The sequence below is a fragment of the Periophthalmus magnuspinnatus genome, chromosome 9 (genome assembly GCF_009829125.3).
Source record: "Periophthalmus magnuspinnatus isolate fPerMag1 chromosome 9, fPerMag1.2.pri, whole genome shotgun sequence".
NCBI lineage: Eukaryota > Metazoa > Chordata > Actinopteri > Gobiiformes > Gobiidae > Periophthalmus > Periophthalmus magnuspinnatus.
Window position 1 is genome coordinate 29958679 of NC_047134.1, and position 21215 is coordinate 29979893.

A 21215-nucleotide genomic window follows, 5' to 3' on the forward strand; every position below is an offset into this window, starting at 1 on the left:
GATAGATATGTTATAGTTATTTACTAAAGTATATATACTATAAATCCTGTACAATGAACATATTAAGATACATCACCATTGGTCCAAATGAACTAAGATTAGCCATAAAATAAGGTCAGACCCACTTTGGAAGTCTGTATCCATGATGCAATGTTCATTTCAAACATATTTCTGAGTGTGTCCTACTAACTTGCACCAAACACCCAATTGTTGTACCTTCTGAGGTATGTTGACCATTAGGTGGGTGATGTGTCAAAAAAAGTATTTTCTTAAAGCCAGCACATATTACAGATTGACCTACGTGATGAATTTAGACTCAACACATCTAATCTGTAATCTTCAGACCCCAGTCTAGAGCCTCAGTCATTGGCATATTTAATATTCATACGTTCTCTGTTTAACTTGGTCAATAAATATTCATAAACCACAATTTTCTTTGGTGAATAGTGATGTTATTTCCAGATATGGGTCAATAATATGGTAAAAGAATGTACAAACCATTGGTGCGTTGTTTACTTATTAAATAATTAATGAATTTACAGAACTGATCATTCCGGACTGGTAATGTTTCTGAGAGGTGCCTCAAAACTCTTATTCGAGTCAAAGCCGAAACACTCAAAGGCCACACGAGTTCTGCTTTAACTTGGAACTAAACTTAATCTAATTTAACTATGTCAATTATAACTCTAATAAACCCTACAGTATGTTTATATTTTCTGGAAGAGCTAACTCCAGTCATCTCCAGCTCTTGAAAGTTCACTCTTGACAGTGATTGGTTAAATCTGTCTCATAGCAGGACAGAGGCTGACCAAGTGGAGATGTGGGTGGGAAAAAGTGTCCGAGCTGCATTAAATGGTGAATTACTGACTCATGATACAAAAATATCACCATAACAGCAGATCGTCAAAGGGATGAGCACGATTTTTATAGCTATATCGGCCAGGTTCTGAGTTGACCACTTTTAAAGGTTAACAAAGTCTGAGTTTGGCCTAAACCTGCTTCTTAAAACAGGACCATGATCTGAAATGTGATTCTCGGTCTTTGTGTCAATTCATCTGGATGGACACAATGGAAACTGAACAGAATCCTGTTTTTAAAGCAAATCTAACTGCAATCGCAATGCTTATCAGAAAAATCTATTACATATTTTCCCAAATCGTTCAGCCCAAGACTATCAACACCCCCTGCAAATATGAATAAATAAAACAACCCACACAAGATCATCAGAATAAAAATCTTTATTAGTGTTTTATGAAGTCTGCATAATATGCCACACGCCTGAGAAGCTTATAGTCAGAAAAAAAAGGAACTGCTCTATCAATACCGCCCTCTACTGGTAAAACAACTGCAACATCTACTGTACTGACTGCTTTGCAAAAGATTACTATTAAATACACACATACTGTACTACTGTTATGTATATGAACATCTGGTCCACGTCAGTTTTTGTAATGCATTTTTTTTAAACTTCACATTCATATGTTGTAGTAGGCCAAAGATAGAAACAATGTAATACTAGACCCTGCCCACAAGTGACAGCGCCTGCCCGAGATCCAACCTCACTAGGTGCACTTTAAGTACAATCGCTAGTGCCAGTATTTATAGTAAACAACATTTACATCAAAATAGGAGCGCGGGGACATGTTCAAACAGCCACGTAATGACAAGAATGGCAGAGTTTAAGCTAGGAGTAATAAGTCTTTGTTGTACATACTGTTATTTTATAGACAGAACAAGTACGATACGAACATTAACACTTCGATGTCCCTGTGTGCAGACCAGGCACATTCACCTTTCTATCAGTTATTATTATCCATGGAAGAAAAGTGGTTTTACTCCCATGTTACAAAAAAGCCAATAGTTCAAGAGTTGACCTTATAAACCCGCTAAAGTTAAGCACCAAAATGCTCTTAGAGGTCACATGTGTTCTTCAAAATAAACGCTATATAAAAAGAGATGAATGAAATCGTTGCCACCTTTTAAAACGAGCCTACAGTACAAGATCCGTAAAAGCCTCAAATGACGATTCGGGTACATTGCTTGGTTTGGGCACTTTAAAGGAGAAGTTGATGGATTTCTGAAAAGGCAATAGTATTTTGTTTAATAGTCCAGTTGTAATGAATGGGTGCAGTTTGTCAAGGTGCTTTTTGTGGCATTTTGTATTTAACTGAACTGAATATTTTGGAGATTTCTAAACATGGGTCTACGGTAGCCCATCAGGGACACTTGGGCAAAAATATAGATCTCCAATTGGGTTATTCCTGGATCGCAAATTCTACAGGTCAATAATATTTAAGATGTGGTGTAGTCCAGATTTAGAGACACACAGAAGTCGCTCCAACTGTTGTCCTGGTTTATAAGTTCCAATAAATGAATGGTTAAAACATGTTTCTAATAAATTTTGAATAGTAATAATAAAAGTAGATTTTAAAGAGGAACGATTAAAAGGACCTCTATTAAATTTTTTTTATTTGAATGAAATTGTTGTCCCAGTACAGCTAAAGCTCAAGATCAATACAAGTCCACTGCATCCTGTCTGCATCTAATGAGAAAGCAGTTTATTGTCCAATACTCAGGAACTGTGTGTTAGTATGCTAGTTGTTAGCTTTACCGTCACTGCAAAACTCCGCTCTGGTCTCTGAAAGTTGTGAAAAGTGCTTATAAACTCATTGTGGTGAATAATTAGGATGTTCCAAATGCACAAGTTAAGAGGAATAACTTGACCACTGTAAACTGTCTGAATTGAACTGCTTTTGTTTTTCACATTTTTAAGACGGTTGGCCAATTGTGCGTTCAGTTCACAAATAATACTAAAAATGTAATACCACAAGCACAAAGCACCATAAAAGACTGAAGGGGAGCAGACAGTCGCCGCTGGGACATTTTTAGCTTAGGTCGGTTGCCAGTGGTTGAATTGTTTGTACTTGAATGAGGTAAATGAGCTTCAAACTCTTACAGCTTTGGTTCACAGCAAATACAATGCTGACTGCAAAACCCATAGTGAAAGGTTAACAAAATGACAAACTTCTCCTTTAAAATCCACCGTATTTCTTTGGAAAAACAAAGCAGAGGGAGGCTACACACACACAGTACAGGGCAGTGATATCTTTGTTAAACGGAGACAAAAAACGTGTGAAATGAACGGAACTTAACCCCATGGGGTGAAACGAGGAATGGTCCTTGCCCTCCACTTTTAGAAACAGCTGTGGTCTTTTTTTAAAATATTACTTTTAATAATAAAAAGTGAACGACAGAAAGTATTTAAGTATATTTATATATAAAAATACATGAGAATACAAAAAGTAGCAAAACAATGGGGATATAGGCTAAGAACAAGATGAATTTGTTGATACCTTCGATATCTCTGTAATGCGTCACCCCCCCAGTGTCGTAAAAAAAAAAAAAAAAAAAAAGAGCTGATCTTTCTGGTCCCTGCCCAGTGCATCCTAAAGCCAGGCTAACTCAAGCCTTAAAGTGCATATGACAGGTTAGATAACACATTTCACAAAAACATAGAAAACAATATTTAAGATTTGACAAAAAAATCTTGCTTAGTCTTTTCTAGTTTTATTATCTTGGAGATGTTTATAATTTTATTTCATGGTTGGCCATGAGCAGCAGATGTGACATATGTAGAGGTAACCAACTGTTAACATTATGGTTGATTATGGTAACAAGGTCCAAAACTTAACCAACTAAATCACACAATAGTTATGATTAGGCAAATAAAAATAAACGTCAACTTCTTTATTTTGTTAAATCAATGATTAAAGGGTCTATATAACAGTATTTTCTGATCTATGTTATAATGCTTCCTCATCAAAAACATACCTGGAGTTGTGTTTTGTTTCATTCAGACATGTTCCATTCCCACAAACGTGTGAATGGAAACTTTCTCAAAGTTGAAAACTACAGTTTTATGATATCACGAGTGGCAACAGAGCATTTTGACCTTTGCAGATGTGGACAGACTAATAATAAGGGATTATTAAAACATGTGTGAATGAAACAAACAACTCAGAGTATGTTTCTTTTTTTATGAGGAAACAACATTATAACATGGCTTAAAGTCAAATTTGCATAATATAGGATCTTTAAAACAGTCAATGCATAAACTGTCCCTGTGTTTTGGATGAAACTGATGACAGTTAATGACATTAGCAGAGGGATTCTGTTTTAAAACTCACCCCTACATCCTGTATGTTTCAACTTTGTTTTCTACTTTTCTTCACAAACTGCCACTTGACAGATGTAAATCTGTGATAAATATTTACCACAGGTACTATCTCAACAAACCAAGTAATAATTTGAAAAATATATTAATCTGTCAAATGCACTTTAAGTTTTCAAACGAGGCTTTTTCCAATCCGGGATGCAAATCAACTAAACTAGAAGGTCGAGTGCCATATAATGACAGAGTACTAAACTGCAGCCAGGCTCAGTTTGTTGTATTTCATTTTAAGATTTTTGATTTCTTAAACTAACATTCCTATTTGTCCATTTAAGCGGTATGTCCTATAACGACACACTTCAACAAGTTGTTTTTTTTTTTTAAAGCCGTAATGGCAAAAACAAAAAAGGAAAAAAAAGAAGAAGAGTCCTTTCCACAACCTAATTTCATATAAACATCATTGTGGTCATTTTTCAAAAGGCCACCAAAGGCGATCGTCTTCAAGCTAACTCCCTCACACACAGAATATGGGGCAAAGTTTACCTAAAAATTTAACTCAAACGCTAGAACAATGGTTAGGTTGGGCAAAGAACATATCGTTTTCAAGCTTGTTTTACTCATACAAGCCAACTTCAATACATATTTTTGGTATTCCCCCTAATTATTTGACTAAAAATTAATATACATTTCATCTGTACCACAAATAGAGCTAATATTAAAAGGATTTTTGGAGAAGGGGGAGAGCCATTTGAACAAGGTGCATGACATAAAAGGGGTAAGAAAGTGCCAAATTGTAAAATGTGTTTTTTGTTTTGTTTGATGAGTGCAAAATAAGTGATCTTTATTTTTTGTAATTTTGCTAAAAGAGGGATGTGGAGCCAAGCCACAAATACTATTGTCTTATTTTACAGAATTCTTGGGTTGATATGATTTCCAAAAAAAGGACTCGCAGTTTACAAGGGTCAGTCCAGTATTTTAGGCTTTTTGATATGCTTTGGGACTGCTAGCTTCATTTAAGCTCACAAATGTTAGCATAGCCCAAGTTGGAGGAGCAGACAGGACAGTACAGATCAAATGTATGTTAAGAAATTTACATTTAAAAAAATCATTTTTACAAAAGCTGTCAGTTAATTTGTGTTTATCTGGGATTTCAGTTTTTATTCATTCAATCTGTCCTCGGTGCATCAGATGAGTAATTCTGACCCAACAGGGAATGACACATGGGCACATCAAGACTTAGATAGAACTAATATCGGGGTCAAATATCAGATAAATATTAAATATTTGACCAATACAATATCTGGGGAAATCCTCACATATCACTGATAACCGATATAATATCCCTAATAAATACCAATCAATATTCTCATTAATGATAGGAATGCTGCTAATTAATAAATGTTTTTTGCATGAGTGGTAAGAATAGCATATTTGCACAATTTAGTTCTTACATGAGAACTGGTTTAGCCCTAGTTCAAAACTGGTTTAATCCCAGTATAATCTTGGTTTCCATAGTTTGTTGAGAAATATAAACAAGATCCTTTTGTGTTAATATAAATCCTTATTATGTGGGGGTCATTTTCAATTTGTAGGCCTTGCTATATGTTGTAACACTGTAATTATGCTCTATGGGCCACCTGCTTGTCTCCATAGAGAGGCTTTGCTTTGTCTGAAATACAGACACAATTAAACCTATCCATTTTAGATTTATTCCAGGTGGGTTAATACCTTGACAAACATGTATCCTAACTGTATAGATGGTCACTTGTCCGCAGATCTGACCTGTAATTTGGCCTGGTAGCAGCATGCTTGGAGATAGATGAGTTAAATGGCATACAGATAAAGCAATAACATCTAAATGGAGACAGGTAGCAAAGAGCTCCACCAGAAAAGTTACACAGTGAAGCTAAGTTTGTTTAAAATTTGAGCTGTGTACCGCTGTTCCTGACTGCTTCTCCAAATCAAGAAAGCCAATTTCAGTGGAGGAAACAATAGCTCCATACAAATTCGAAGAATGTATCGTAAAAGACACAAAATACTGTACTCCCTTTAAGAAATTGGTAAAATCTTTGTATCGGGTTTCGTTTTTGGGTGTTCTCATAGCCGTTTAGGACATACTGGTGCAGAGGCCAGAGGGGGTGCCCATCTGGGTCAGAACCTTGTCCAGCCACTGCAGCGGGCCGTTTAAGTGCAGCTCGATCCAACATGGAGTGCTCGTGACCGTCTGCCGCCTGTGGAAAAGAAAAGCGATATGAAAATGGTTGACAATAGTTGTTTGTCGTACATTTTGTACAAATGTGCTAATCGCCATTGTATTACTAGAATATAGTGATACAAGAATTGTAAGTGAAAACAACGCATGCAACATATTCATAATATTAAATGAAATAAAAATTCATATCAATATGATTTTTAACCTGAGAAATTTTAATAATAACTGTTATATTATCATTACAATTATTTTTCCCATGATTAATTGTATTTTGACCAACTGGACTAGACTCTAAAACACAAGGAAAAAGAGCTTATATCATGAAGAAGTGGCATTATTAAATCGAAATTGAATAAATAATTTTTGATTTTGTTAATAATACACTTCATAAAAAATCTCAAACTAGAAACCTTCAGTCACCAAAGAATAATTTGACTACCTGAAAAAGATGTATAGACTAGTTGACTACAAAAATACACAACTAGTCAAAAGTCTGGACACATATTTAATGTCTTCTGTATGTACACAACATGCAGACGGTAGTAAACACAAAACAAACATTGAATGCATGTCCAAACCATTGGCTGGAAGTGTATAATTAATATCCACACGATTTTATAAGTGAAGCTTTTATAAATATCAAATTATTAAGTTTTAATAATTATCAAATTATTGTTGATCACAAAAAATTAATTACTGTGCCGGTAGACTACTAATTTAAATGTTAGTTGGAGCTCTAAATTAAAAGGCTTTATGACAACCTGAAAACAAGTCATAAGTGCGGGATGAAGTTCAAACACATGGAAAAGCGTTATATAAAAATGTGACCATTTATCCTTTGGCCATTTACATCTTCAAGGCATTTAAAGTGCTTTACATCAAGGAACCACTCATCCATTCACACACAGATTTATACATCAGTGTACACAGACACTGGGGTGAGGTGGGTTAAGTGTCTTGCCCAAGTACATAACAACAGCATTCATCTGTGAGAGCTGGAATTGCACTGCCAACCTGTGGGTCAGTGTTTCTGACCACTCTACCAATGATGTTTATGTCAAGAGTGGGATTCAAACCGCCAACTTTCAGATCAGTGGACAAATGCTCACCAACTCAGCTACTGTTGCCCATTCATTTAAATAAAATAAAAAAAATTGTGTAGAAATAAACAATTGATATTAGACTGAAACATTTCTAGTTTCTCTACATTTGAATAGTTTTGAGCCAACCATTTACCTCACTAAGGCCACATAGGAAAATTTATAAACAGCAAAGATGTACATGAAATAACAACAATTTGATTACAGCAATGAAATTCAGTCTGTGCGTGACTACAACACAACCTGGTGGTAAATGAATCAAGCTGTTACGTTGTTTTGTCAGGCATTCATTTGCATGGCCTCACCTGTACTCTGCTCCCCAGCCTTTGACAAAGCTCATGCGGATGGTGCACATCCTGGTCAGCTGGTACACCGCCTCAAAGCCCTGATTCACCGACTGAGCCAGAAGAGCCGCAAACTCCTGGTTGTTGAAGATTTTCAGATTACAGCCTGAGTAGTGAAAATACATGTTAGTCGATATTCATCATCATCATCATCATCTTTATTTATCATTTCATCTGGGTTTTTAAGCATTTTTTAAATACTGAAAACATAACAGTGCATAATACATTCACAGTTCCTTTAAGTACTTCTTTTCTATGTATGGCTGTTGCATCTTATTTATCTTCTTAATCTACTTTTATAGTTTTAAAAGGTACGATAATCACATCTGAACTTGGGTTGACAGTTCCTTGGCCATGCCTTATGTAAAAACTCAGAACTTCCAGAATTCACTTACTGAGCTGTAGAGGCTGCACTAGCACTGATTAATGATTGTCTGATTTGAATAGTTACTACCTAAACTCCAGCACCTAAAGCCAGAGTCCTTTTAGACTCTCTAAGCCAATTGGATTGCGGCATTGTTGTTGCATCTGATATGGGTTGGCAGTTTCAGACACAGATACATGCCCTCAGCTATGTAAAAACTAAAAAAAAAAAAAGTACTCATTTGAACGTGTATTAATACTGAAAACATTGTATAGTAATGTTTTTAAGTTGTATTGTTACAGTTCTACCGTACACTGACAATACATTTACAGAATATTTCTAGACATGTGAATTGATCTTATGAAAATGTATTATAAATTAACTTCAAGTGAAAATGTGTTATAGGTAGAATCAGAAAAGAGGCTAAATTACAACTAACAGTGATTATAAATTGCAGCGAAAAACAAAACACTAGAATGTGATATCGTGAAAGAAGGACTACTCTGTTACCTGGAGGTATTTTACACACTGTTGCCGGATGCCAACCGTACCGCTGGTTGCAGTTTGGACTTTGGACAAAGATGGCGCTATCACTCAGGCACTCTGCAAACACCTCTCCTCCAATGTAGTAAAGCCTAACACCTCTTCCTGTCAAAACAATTAACACAAAAGGAAATAAATAAAAGGAACATATATCCAATAAAAGAAGTAGGGCTGCAAGATTAAACACAATAAAATCAAAATTTGAATGGACACAATTAGCAAATCGCAAAGGTTAACATTTTTGAAGTGCCATCATTTCCTCCACAAATAACCAAATATCCTGTTTTATTCTGCATAAAAACAGTGATTCTTGCATTAGTTGGTCAGTTCATGAAAAAAGAATAGCCTTTTCTGGTGCAGTGCTCACCATTCTCATGTCTCAATGGACGTGTTGATTTGCCTGGGATGTTTCACAGTATGGCATTAAACTTTTACATCTCCATAGAGACAACCAGGTCATGGTCAGATTAGTGGATAGGTGACCTTGTTCACAATAATACTCCAAGTATTTTTGCAATAGAAAGACAAATAGACAAGTTTAATGCCATACTGTCGAACATTCCAGGTAAAGCTGCTACACTGGGGAAAGCTTGTGGTTTTGGGCTAAACCTCATGATATTAATTGTTTAAAATCTTGGACCTAAAGCTGCACTATCACATTTGCATTCCTCCATTAGATATTTTCGGAATACAAAGCTTGTCAACCAATTGATACTTTGCAGTGGCATCATGCTGGGAGCCCTACATGTATGTCTATGGCAGTATGTTCAGCAGTTACCATGGTGACACAATGTACACATCGTCAAAAAAGTTTAGATTGTCAAGCAAACAACACTTTTTCAGGAGCCTGTGACCAATACAAATGTTCATGTTCCCGTTAAGGAGTTTGATTTCAAATAAAAAGGTGTGAGTGACAAACTAAAAAAGTGTTGGCTAGTGCTAGCTAGCTTGTGATTGTAATGTTATTTGAGAGGCACTTGTTTAACAGCACAAATCATCTCTAGTTCCAGTGAGGTCTGTTATTTTTGTCAGATTGTGATGAAACAAAGCTCAGATTTAAGTCCAACTTGAGTAACAGAGCTTCAGACAGAGCAGTGCCTCTAGCTAGAATCACATTCCCAGGAAATATTGATTACAGTTGAAAAGTATAAAAAGTATTATACTACAACTATGGCTGTACCAAAACCAAGTAGATAACTTGAGAAAAAGGCAAAAACATTTACAGTCATGCCCTGTAATTGTGTAACAATGACGGCTGGATGAGTTGCCTGACCTATGTGTCTCCTGGTCATCTCCACCGTGGCGTTCCTGTTGACGTTGGAGAGCAGGCCCAGACAGAAGCGCTCTGAGTTGGAGGGGTCCGTGAAACCGTCCACCGTGAGTGAGGGCTGGGAGGCGTGGAACGTCTCCCCCACACGCTGGTTCAGCTCGTAGTAAGCTATCGAGCACCAGAACGCCGGCTCCGAGTAGGTCACCGGCTGGAGGTCTGGAGAAAAGAAACCGCCAAGATAATTCATCAACATTATTTTTGATTGTGCCTTTCTAAAACTGACAGTGTGGTATAAATGTATGGCAACTTTAAGAAGGGTACTAACTGCTAACACATAACATTTAGATCAACATTTTGCCTGTATTTGCTTCGAAAATGTTATATTCACCTAAAAACAACATATTAATATGTTTGATAAGTTTCAGGTTAAGTCGCACATCCTTCAGGGCGTGATCATATTACTATTTAAGAGCATTTCACTAATTAAACTATTGCACATTAACTAGCCAAACAACTACTGTAAATAAAGAAGAAACAAAAATGAAAAAGTGGGGGTGGGATTAAATAAGGGGGGTGGGGGTGGAATTAAATACATTTTCTTCTTCCCACTCCTTTTTGGGCAATCGGAGATACTCTTTTTTTTTGTGTGTGTGTGTTTTGCTTGTCTGTTTCCTTGTCTCTTGTATCATTGTGTTGATTGATATCGATTGTGGCTGCCTAGGCTATGCAAAGAGAAAAGATGTCCATTTGCCCAAGACAAAAAAAAAAAAGTGTGTCCAAACTTTTGACTGGCAGTGTATAGACATCACCGATTAACATCAGTATACTGACCATCTTGGCACCATAACTCACCTAACAAAAGGTTTTTATGTAAAGGTCTTACCCATGCTATGATTGACAGGAGAAAGAGTGCTTGGGGACAGTTCCGCTGGAGAACCTGAGAGCAACAAAACAATAATTACCCAAATGTATCAATCACAGGATCAAAAAGCTTAATGTAATTAGATCAGAAAATAATGTAATATGGGCTATTTAACTATGTTATAATGACATTAACTCATCAAAAATATCTCAGGAGTTTTCTTCATTCACACATGGTTAAACAAACAAACTGCATATTTAGGCTGAATTATTCTCTCAAACAGAAAACAGTCTGTTCCACCTTGTGATGTCATGTGGTAATACAGGAAGTGTTTTTAAACTCTATAGACCTTCACTAGAATGATTTGTATAATTTTAGCCCTGAAATTCCCAGTCTTTCGTTGTTTTGTTTGGTTTTGCCTATTCAAACAGCCCATATTTAAAACATGTATTCCATGATATAACGTGTTCTTTCTCAATGTAGCAAGTAAGTGAGTTAGTAGACCATAACAGAAATGAGATTAAATCATTTAAAGAAGGTTTTTTTTTTTTTTTTTACAAAAACAGCCAGAATTAGAGGCAAAGTGGTTTTCAAGTGCATAAAAAGCGATTGTTAGTCTGTTATTAAGACGTTCAGTTAAGGAACAAGGGAACAAGGAGATAGGAGCAGGAGGTAGGAAGCAGGAACTAGTCTAGAATACCTGTGTCCATACTTTGATTCATCTGCTGATCACTGGCCTCTCCATCCTCACTGATGTATCCGGGGGGAGGCGTTTCTGGACAAACATAAAAAGCACACAATCACACACACTCAAAAAGCAAATAGCAAACCCGTCTTAAATTACCAGTGGATATAACAATATCCACATTTCATGATATAATTTTATCAGAGCAGTAACAAGAGACACATTTTTTCTTTCATACCACACCATTGTCATCTCTTGTATCATCTGCAATCTTGTTAAGTGTCACTGACCTGGTATGTAGTTGCTCGGAGGTTCAATTCCTGCAGGGAAGTTTGTGTTCTCGGGGATGGAGTGGGTATAGTCGTCCAGAGGGGGTCGTTCAGTCAGGATCTCCGAGTGCCTGGGCACCAGAACAGCAGGCAGCACTGGAAAGTATGGAGATAGGAGTTTGTAATTGTAAGTCGAGGCACTAAATATTAGAGAGGTGTCTTAAGTTAAGTTCCATAGTAGTACTGATGCTTGGTCTCACCTGGGGTTTCGACCCTCTGGTAGTGGTAGGGGTTGATGCACACCTCATCTTTCTTCAGATGGAAGGAGTACTCACAGGCCTCGATGGCCCTGAGCTCGTGGTGACTGTGCAGGTCGGGCCACCTCCACAGACGGCAGTAGATCACATGAGGGGGGGTCTTTCTGTGGGACACTTGGAGAAGACCATCCAGGGATCTAGTTCAATCAGAATCACAAAATTCTATTACCATCAAATTATTGAGCACACCTGAATATAGGCCGCACCTGCAAAATTTTACAAGAAAATACATTTTGTACATATATAGGCCACACTTGAATATAAGCCGCATGTTAAATATGTTGTAACATGAGATATTTTCAAAGAAAGGACAGTGCACGGAGGTTTGTTGAGTTTTAAGGCGTGCTTTTTTTTCAAAGTGTGCCTGAAAATTGGCAGTATGGCACCAACACAGGATGAACATACCTGCATGTTGAAAAAAATAAAAACTAGTGCATTCTTCAGTGCATAATCTTTCCCCATGTCTGTCTCACTTTGGCATTTACTGCTAGAGAGTGCCCCCGGTGGCAGTTAGCCAGTAAAAAAAATCTATAAATTACCGCACCGCTGTATGGGCCGCAGGGTGTGGGGAAAAAAGTAGCAGCTTATAGTCCGAAATTTATGGTAGTCACTTGAAAGGCAACTTGTTGCAGTTATCATTAGAAACACACACATGATATACAGCAGACCAGTTCTCAATTTTCACTGTGCAGATGTGAAATCAAGCAGAGGAGCAGGTCTGCTGCACAAAGGTCACGGTAGTGGAGGGTGTAACCCTTCTGTCACTTTTAATTTTGTCCAAATCGGTTAAGAAATTATGTTGCAACAAGCAAACTAAGCTTTACAACATGCAACATTACACAATACTACAACTTTAGGCATTGTCCATATATCATAAAAACGACTACTTTAGGTATGCCCACACCTAGTTCTGTTAGGTATGATTCATATTTAAGACAGACTATTTGAATGTGATCAATTGCCTTGTCTGCTGTATTTAATTTACAGTATATGTCAATCACCCATATATACCAATGATGAGTCAAACTGACACAGTGTGTGATAATATTTGTAATCCATAAGTAGGAATGGGATGATATTAAAATTTAGACTGACCAAAATAATCACAATTAATGATATTATCACGATAATTATTAAACCAAGGCAGAATAATGTCTTCATATGTGGACATCAGAAATTTGTAGAGAAAAAACAAACAAACTGTATTGTGGCCGAGACAAACCAAAATGTCCCGACCTTTTTTTGGCAAGCTCTGCAGATTGATCATCTTGTTGGTCTTGTTTTTCAAATCCATAATAATTCCACACATCAGACATCAGACACCTTCTTAAGTGAAGGATATAAATGTGTGCCATCATTGGGATTCAGATCCACTGCCTGACCACTAGCCATGACGGTGACTGAGGTGAAGAACCATCCCCAATTAAGAACAAGCACAGAAGCTAACAAGTTTGACAGAGGGCCCCCTTGTGGACAAACACCAGAACTAACATCTAAGCATTGTATTGAAACTGGAAACATGAGGCAGTCTGGTGCCGTGATCACAATTATTTTAAAAAATGCCACAAACGATTAATTGCGGACCTTTAATAACGATTAACAATATTATCTTATATCTTCCCATACCTACTCGTAAGTAGTAGGAGCAGCAGTAGTAGTAGTATTAAGAACTACATCTGTACTCACCTGGTTTGGTCGGGGTAGCTGTACAAGCCTGAGGTGTCCCACTGTTCTATCGTATTTGGTGTGCTCAGGCCCCATATTTCAGAACAATTACTGTGAACAGAAAAAGCAAAACGGTCAGAATTAACCATGAAAAAGCAACTTCAATTTGCACATTATTACGTACTTCTATATTGGGCTGCGAGATTAACTGCAATCAAATTGAAATCGTAATTTAAATGGATGTAATTGGCAAATCACAAAAGCTGAAGGTTCGTATAGGGATGGGCAATATTTCGGTTCCAGTATTGGTATTGGCCGATATCACCATTCAAACAGACTGAGTAAAAATGGAAATAGAAAAGTGTTTAATGGCTGTATTTTTACACACACCCATGTAACTTATATTCCAAAAAAAGTGAATTAAGGATCTTTACTTCAACTTAAAATATCAGTTATTGGCCACAGCAGCAGGCGACATATCAAAATATATATAAAAAAAACCAAACTCCTCCACAAACTTGCTCTGCAAATAAACTGCTAACCCTGTAGTTTAGATTTGTACAAACATGTTCTGAAATGAAAAGCTTGCATATAGTTTGTCAGTTCACAGTTCTGTTTTTTTTTTGTCAATTCTTCTGGATGCATTTATTTTTTTTACTTTAACAGAATCCTAAAATCAAAACATAAATCGCAAATCTAATTGCAATGCTTGTCAAAAACACTGGAATTAATTATTTTTCCAAAATCATTCAGCTCTACTTCTCTCGTTCTTATTGTTCAATGATGTGGACTGTATTCATCAGACAGAATTACAGTATGACCTATTTGGATTAAGAAGCAAGGCAAACAAGTTAAATCTATATGAATGACAAAATAGTGAACCTGCCCTGGCCTGTAATCCCTTGGGAGGAACCCGCTGAGATCTTACAATTAATCCTGAATTTGAGAGCCATAATTATGTATTAAGCAATAATTAAACCAGTCTCGATCACTTTTACAGACTATAATCATTCTAACAGTCACTTCTGAGGCAACAGTCTACAGACATACAAGTAGTCTGCAACATAATCTTCTCATTCAACAGCAAGTTCATTGAGTCCAGGCTAAAAGGAGGACACCTTTTTTCACCCTTGAAACTGGTCTTATTCTGATTATAATCAGAAATTTTTTTTAGGGTTGACAAAAGTATTGAAAATCGGACAGAAAACGATGCAAAAACTAGTAATGAAACTAGACACTCATCTGAACAGCATTGATACTGAAAAGTCACATTCACAGGACAGAAATGGAACTAGGAAGTACGAGCACATAAGTCCTGTCCTCAGGTCTCTGCACTGGCTTCCTGTAGCTCAAAGAATAGACTTTAAAGCAGCTCTGCTTGTGTATAAGTCTCTCCATGGCCTACCACCAAAGTACATCTCCAACATGTTAGAGCCACATCAACCATTTTGCACTCTGAGAACTTCAGGGACAGGCCTCCTGTTGGTGCCCAGCGTCAGGACTAAACATGGAGAAGAGTTTCAGTTTTATGCAACTAAAACCTGGAACAATCTTCCTGAAGATGTGAGACAGGCCTCTACTTTGACAATGTTTAAATACGGGCTCAAAACAGTTCTGTTTAGCTGTGCATACGATTAAAAGGTTTTTATTCTGCACTCTTCTGTTTTAACGTTAATTTTATGATGATTATTTGTAATTATTTATGTTTTGATTTGTGTGAATGTCCTTCATATTCTGTAAAGAACTTTTTAATTACTTTGTGTACGAATTGTTCTATACAAATAAACTTGCCTTAAATAAACCTTTCCTGAATAACCTTAGAATGATCTTGAGGTGTAACAAGTATAAAACCACATAGACTAGTATACGCCCATGGACCACTATGGAACCTTCCTGGACGACTGAGGGATTATCCAGTTATGACACCACATAATAATTAGAATTGCATAAACAAGTTTCTTTTCTTAAACAAGCAACAACATCGTAGCACTGTAACAACACAAATGACAAATATACCAAAAAGCACCGATACAGCAGCTGACGATAGCATAACGATGTATTAATATTTCAATATCTTGGCACACCCCTAACAGTAACATAAAACAAAGTAATACAATTTAATGTTCAAAATCCAGTTCTACTGTGTTTTTATTATCCACATGCTATCAGCATCGGTATTGTGTATCGAGCATATTCCTTAGTATTGAAATCAAGTTTGAAATTTTAGCATCATGGCAGCACTACTAAAAATAGAGCAATACAGCAAATTAAGTTGGGTTAATACTTTAAGGCAAATTAAAGTGGTGCTGTCATCCATTTTTATTGTCCAATCATAACTATTGTGTAATTTAGACATATTTTGGCCCTTAATGTAATTACCTCTGCACATGTTACAGCTGCTGCCCGTGTCCAAGAAGTAAAATTCAAAATTTGCCAAAATTGAAAAACTAGCAAAAACTAGGAAAGTTTTTTTTTTTTGTAAAATCTTAAATAAAATTATGTTAACTATGTTTTGGTGAAATCAGTAATCTAACCTGTCATTTGCACTTACAGTGCAAAACCGGGCAGTTTTAAGTACTGAATATAATGTGTATTTAAGAAATTGACCATAACATCCACAGAAATTAACTCCTAACTTTTTATGAATGTATTCTGATTGTAATGAACCGGATCACTAAAGAACTACTATAATGAAAGTCAACAAATGTAGCATGAGGTAAGTGCCACGAGTTGGGTACATGTTGTTTTGAGCAAATTAGCCATCTGCTTCACTTTATCGCAGCATGGTTTGCATCTACAACTAGACTTCCTGTAGCATGCTATTATTTGTATAATTTCTCCTGATGCATGGAAAAGGAAAGGTCATCAACAGAACAAAAGGCTCTACAAAACACTGGCACAAACCTATAACAAGATTAATTCATTTTAGAGATTGGCTATTCCAGAGAGGAAATTGCCCTGTGTCTGTGTGCGTTTGTCATGTGTGTATGTATTTGCTCTCTTTATGAGAGGTGGTATGTAGCTGCCATCTTATGTACTAGTGTATATATTTCTACACTGTTTTCTATGTATTTATTGTATTGTAATTTTTACTCTTGTTTTAGGTGGACAGTATCTGCTGTCAAGGGACTACGGTGAAAAATAGCCTTTGGCTAATTCTGGCATATTTACAGAAATGTTGATTAATATGCACTGTCCCTGAAATAATTAAATTTAAATAAATTACAGTGGTACCCGTTTTATCGCGGGAGTTACATTCTAAAAGTAACCCGTAATAGGCGAAATCCTTAAAGTAGTCAGCTTTATTTTTTACAATTATTATATATATTCTAAGGCTGTAAAACCCCTCACCACAAACTTTATACACTTTTCTCAGACAGGCATTAACATTTTCTCACATTTCTCTCTTGTTTAAACACTCTCAAAGTTCAAACCTTTGTAGGTGCCTTTGTCGGTGCAGAACATTTCATCGACATTGTGGTCTGTCGCTGTGAAAACTTGCAAAAATACAGCACTTCAGAGTCACTGCTAACGATCGAACATTTATGTAAATTTGGCAAGCTGAATGCATTCTGTACTGTACAGAAGACACGGCACAGTGGAGACAATGGTCTACAGTTCCTTAGCCAATCAGGACACAGAACATAATGCGTGCTCATACGCTACAAAAAAAAAAAAGCATGCAAAATGGCACAAAAAAAATCTGTGAAACAGCAAGACCGTGAAACGTGAACCATTTATAGTGAGGGACAACTGTATAAAAAATTATTCTAGTGAAGGTGTTATAACAAATCAGAAAACAGTATCATATGGGTCCTTTAGAAGCTGAATTTCTCCACATTATTCCAATGACACAATGACCCCATAGCAGGCAAATGTAACAAAGTAAGTTTTTATATTTTTACTTGTTGTGAGCTTTTCTGCAGCAATACATCATACTTAAAAGGATTAGCTTAGTGTGCATGCTTAGGTTACTGCATTTGGTTTCATTAGCATAAATCCACAAAATACAAACTCATCCAGACCAATTCAACAATAACAAAATGTTTGGAGAATGTAGTCTACGTATTAGTAAAATAGATGCCCTTCTGCCTACTTAGTATTTAAGTTTTAAACTCCAAGATCAGAAGCAACCATTGGAAAATGTTGCCTTTTGCACATGTTATAATTTCATAATATTTCTAATCCCTACTTGCACTAAATGTCTATCCATTTTACCTGGGAATGGTGACACATTTGGTGTTGCAGTTCTGTGTGGCAATGGCCTTTTCCAATTCGTCCAGCTGTCCCGTCTTCTTAAGCTTTTTCACCAGAATCTTGACGGCCTTCTCGCACCATTTGTCCTCCTGACCATTCTGCTCTCCTCCGCCCGCTCCGCCCGGCCCGCTGGACGACTTCTTCCACCCCAGCAGCCTCTTCACAACCGGAGGGGTGAACGGCAAGATGGAGGACATGTCTTCTCAGCTGATGTCCAAGCTCACTCAGGTGAAGGAGGAGTGACGTTTTTAAAAAAAAAACCTTTGGGCCCTTGCTTCGAGGGGCCCGTCTACGTCTCAGAGGGTCACAGTGTGGAAGCCAGGGTTAGCAGGAGGGACTTGATGTATGCCTGAGGGGAGAGTGATGAAAAGATTTAGTTATTTAGTTGAAATGTAAAATGTTTAAAGCAACTATAGTGGATACAATACAAGTAGTAACAAGTAGTAGTAGTAGTAGTAGTAGTAGTAGTAGTAAGCGTTGGTTTGGTTATCAAAAACCAGAAAACTAGCTGCTGCAGGCCTACTGAAGTCTACAGCAGTTAGTCAAGTCAAGACCTAAAGTTGGAGTAAAAAGTAATGTAATAAAGAAAAAATTGTTCCCAAAACAATATCTTTCAACTTAATATTAATGCCGTCACAATTTCAATTCAAACTCAATTTTGATACTGAGGGAAAGGCTAAGGCTTTTCCAGTTTAATACTCGTTCAAATTAGTATCTAGCTTCATCACTGCATAACTAGTATCAATTAGTATCTGTATTTTGATAGCCTTACTTCATATAGGCGAATTAAAATGTTAAACACCATGTTGAATATCCCTGATGCCTTTTTTTAGCTTGAGCATTTCTGATTGGGCAAACACTGCTTTTACTTACAGGCTTCACAACTTGCAAACTCTGCATATTCACTCACAAAGACAAATATTTGGGGCAAGTCCGACATAATGAATTACTTCAACAAGTGTGAGCTGTCAAACCGTTCAGAACCATGTTATTATGTTGTGACACAGGCCCACAGCACTTCACTGACAAGCGGACATTTGAACACTGCTTTTAGTATATCCATGTTATTCATACAGTCAAATTTTTACTTAATTAAATGCGATATTTTACACATTTAAATGAAAATGTATAAAACAGTTTGCATGAACACAAATCAATTTCATATCCTAACGAGTGAACTGCTTATTTATTCGTAACGACAAATTATATTCCCTCAGGGTTCAATAAATAGTATATAGTCTTGTTGATTCTAACTCTGATTAACAGCAGCAGGCTGGGTGCTAGCTACAACAGTGGGACATTTTACCCAAAACTCTACTATTTTGCCGGTGTTCGCCGGTTGTAACTAAAGACAACCACAAAGGGGGATTAATAACAAGCCTGTGTACAATCTGGGGTATGGTTTTGGTCATTTCAGGAGCACTGGAAGCGATTCAAGGAGGGGTCATCAAGCGGCTAGTGAGGCTAAAATGGCGTTAGCTTGGGCTCGAGATTCCAGGCATTTCGCTCGGGGCGGGGCATATCGTCCTATGTCATTCGTTCAGTTGTTGATCATTACGTAACTTTATAAAACTCTAAACGCGATAAAGTAGATTGTCATTAGCGTTAGATTAAGTGTTAAGGAGGTGCAAGGCCATTTTATCATTTCACATTGGCAAATTAATTCTATCTATAATTTAATCGTAACCTCACTGATATAAAGAGCCATTTTCCAGTTATTAATACAGTTCAAGTCAAAGACGACCCCTAGTCAAATTAGTAACATAAATTTATCTGTAAACGATGAATTGATGTTACTAATTAGTGTTTTGTTATCTATGGTTAGAATTACTATTCAATGGTATTTTAGGCTCTATATTCATACGAGCAGCTACAAGTAAAAAAATAAATAAATAAAAGACGGAATACACGCAAAAGTAAGTAAATTTAAAGAACTGAATAAAACATGATCCAAACGTAAGGAGTCTGGCCATTAAAGTTTATTTTTTTATACAGAATTATGCAACGGGGTCTCTTGAGGTTTCCTACTAAAACCACACATTTTTAATCATATTAATGCAACAAACTTGTCACATTTCTGACAAGTTTGTTTTGGACTAATTTTAGCAGTGAATTAATGACAATAGTGCTGAAAAGACGAGCTTGCTTTTTTATTTAATGGAGAAGTTTTGATAATAGAAGGCATAGCTTTCTGTTTGGATTGAAAAAATACAAAATGATTGTCTTAAATTTAGAATCGATGTAAATATCACAAAGCAAATCACGAATATTCACCAGTACCCATGATTAGCACGCCAACTGCGAGCGAAATGCCTGGGATTTTGCGAGTCCCGAGTTAGCTCCAGCTTGTTATCAAAATCCTTTTGTTGTGATCCACGAAAAACCCTCAGCGCGCATTTGACAGATCGGGCTACTTTATCACGCATCGTCAGCTTGTCTATTTACACCAGCACACAGATTAACAAAAAATATATGTCATACTGTTGTGAGAGTGCAAGTAGGAGCGGTTTATTTGCATGGAACTGTGAGTTTTAGGTGCAGAAACGAGTTAGCATCTCGGACTTCTAAATAGGCTCCCGCTGGCTAACGATGCTAACATGCATAACAACATGATCAAAAGTCGTGGAAAATACGAGTGTGTTTCGATATTTACCGTGTTTGCGTGCTCATAAACTCCACCCTTTCGTAGGAACGATGCAGCCAGTCCTATGATTCCCATAAAAGTGGAAAGATTGTTCTGAATCACGGCTAATTTTGACAAGGCTCTTCTCAAGTTGCTACAGGAGCTAGCTGTAGGTTTGGTAGACCGGAACAAAACAACAAACGTGCTGCCTACGTAGGAACTCTTAACTCCTCCCACTCTTCAAAGTATACATTTATTTCTGTCAAAATTTCTCAGATGACTATTTTACAGTACAGCAATGTTCTGCCTTATGTCTATCTAAAAAAAAATGTGCTTCAAATTTTCAATTTTTTTCATTTCTTCTAATTATATTAAATATTATATTGAGCTAGACTGCAGGTGAATTCCATGATAGAATTTACCTGAAAAATGTAGATGTTTGGAAAAGACACAATTAATATTGGATTTTTGGACCCAACCCAAAAACTATACTACTATATTGTTCAACATACATTTCAACAATGTAAGTATTA

General features: G+C 36.7%; 1 protein-coding gene across 2 annotated transcripts; it reads right to left on the reverse strand.

The window, feature by feature from the left end:
* Nucleotides 1-1223: 1223 nt before the first annotated feature.
* Nucleotides 1224-20893, reverse strand: LOC117375688 (mothers against decapentaplegic homolog 2). 2 transcript variants are annotated; one of them, XM_033972001.2, is made up of 11 exons: nt 20713-20893; nt 18021-18408; nt 13824-13913; nt 12081-12274; nt 11842-11976; nt 11567-11641; nt 10888-10941; nt 10008-10220; nt 8702-8839; nt 7789-7933; nt 1224-6402 (listed from the first exon to the last, which is right to left on the reverse strand). In XM_033972001.2, exons 2-11 carry the CDS (start codon nt 18254-18256, stop codon nt 6279-6281), a joined length of 1404 nt encoding a protein of 467 aa, XP_033827892.1. In that variant the 5' UTR covers nt 18257-18408; nt 20713-20893; the 3' UTR covers nt 1224-6278. The 2 variants fall into 2 exon arrangements, with proteins under 2 accessions (XP_033827892.1, XP_033827893.1); XM_033972002.2 differs by having other exon boundaries at nt 11579-11641; nt 20713-20880.
* Between the last annotated feature and the right edge of the window lie 322 nt (nt 20894-21215).

What these genes read in the sequence shown, in the direction of transcription:
- LOC117375688 (XM_033972001.2), bottom strand. Translation starts at nt 18,256, where the DNA reads ATGTCCTCCATCTTGCCGTTCACCCCTCCGGTTGTGAAGAGGCTGCTG. An exon ending in GATGACCAGGAGACACATAG is followed by an intron (nt 8,840 to 10,007) that starts GTCAGGCAACTC and finishes TTGTTTTGACAG; the next exon opens with GAAGAGGTGTTAGGCTTTAC. An exon ending in GGCTGGGGAGCAGAGTACAG is followed by an intron (nt 6,403 to 7,788) that starts GTGAGGCCATGC and finishes TCTTTTCCACAG; the next exon opens with GCGGCAGACGGTCACGAGCA.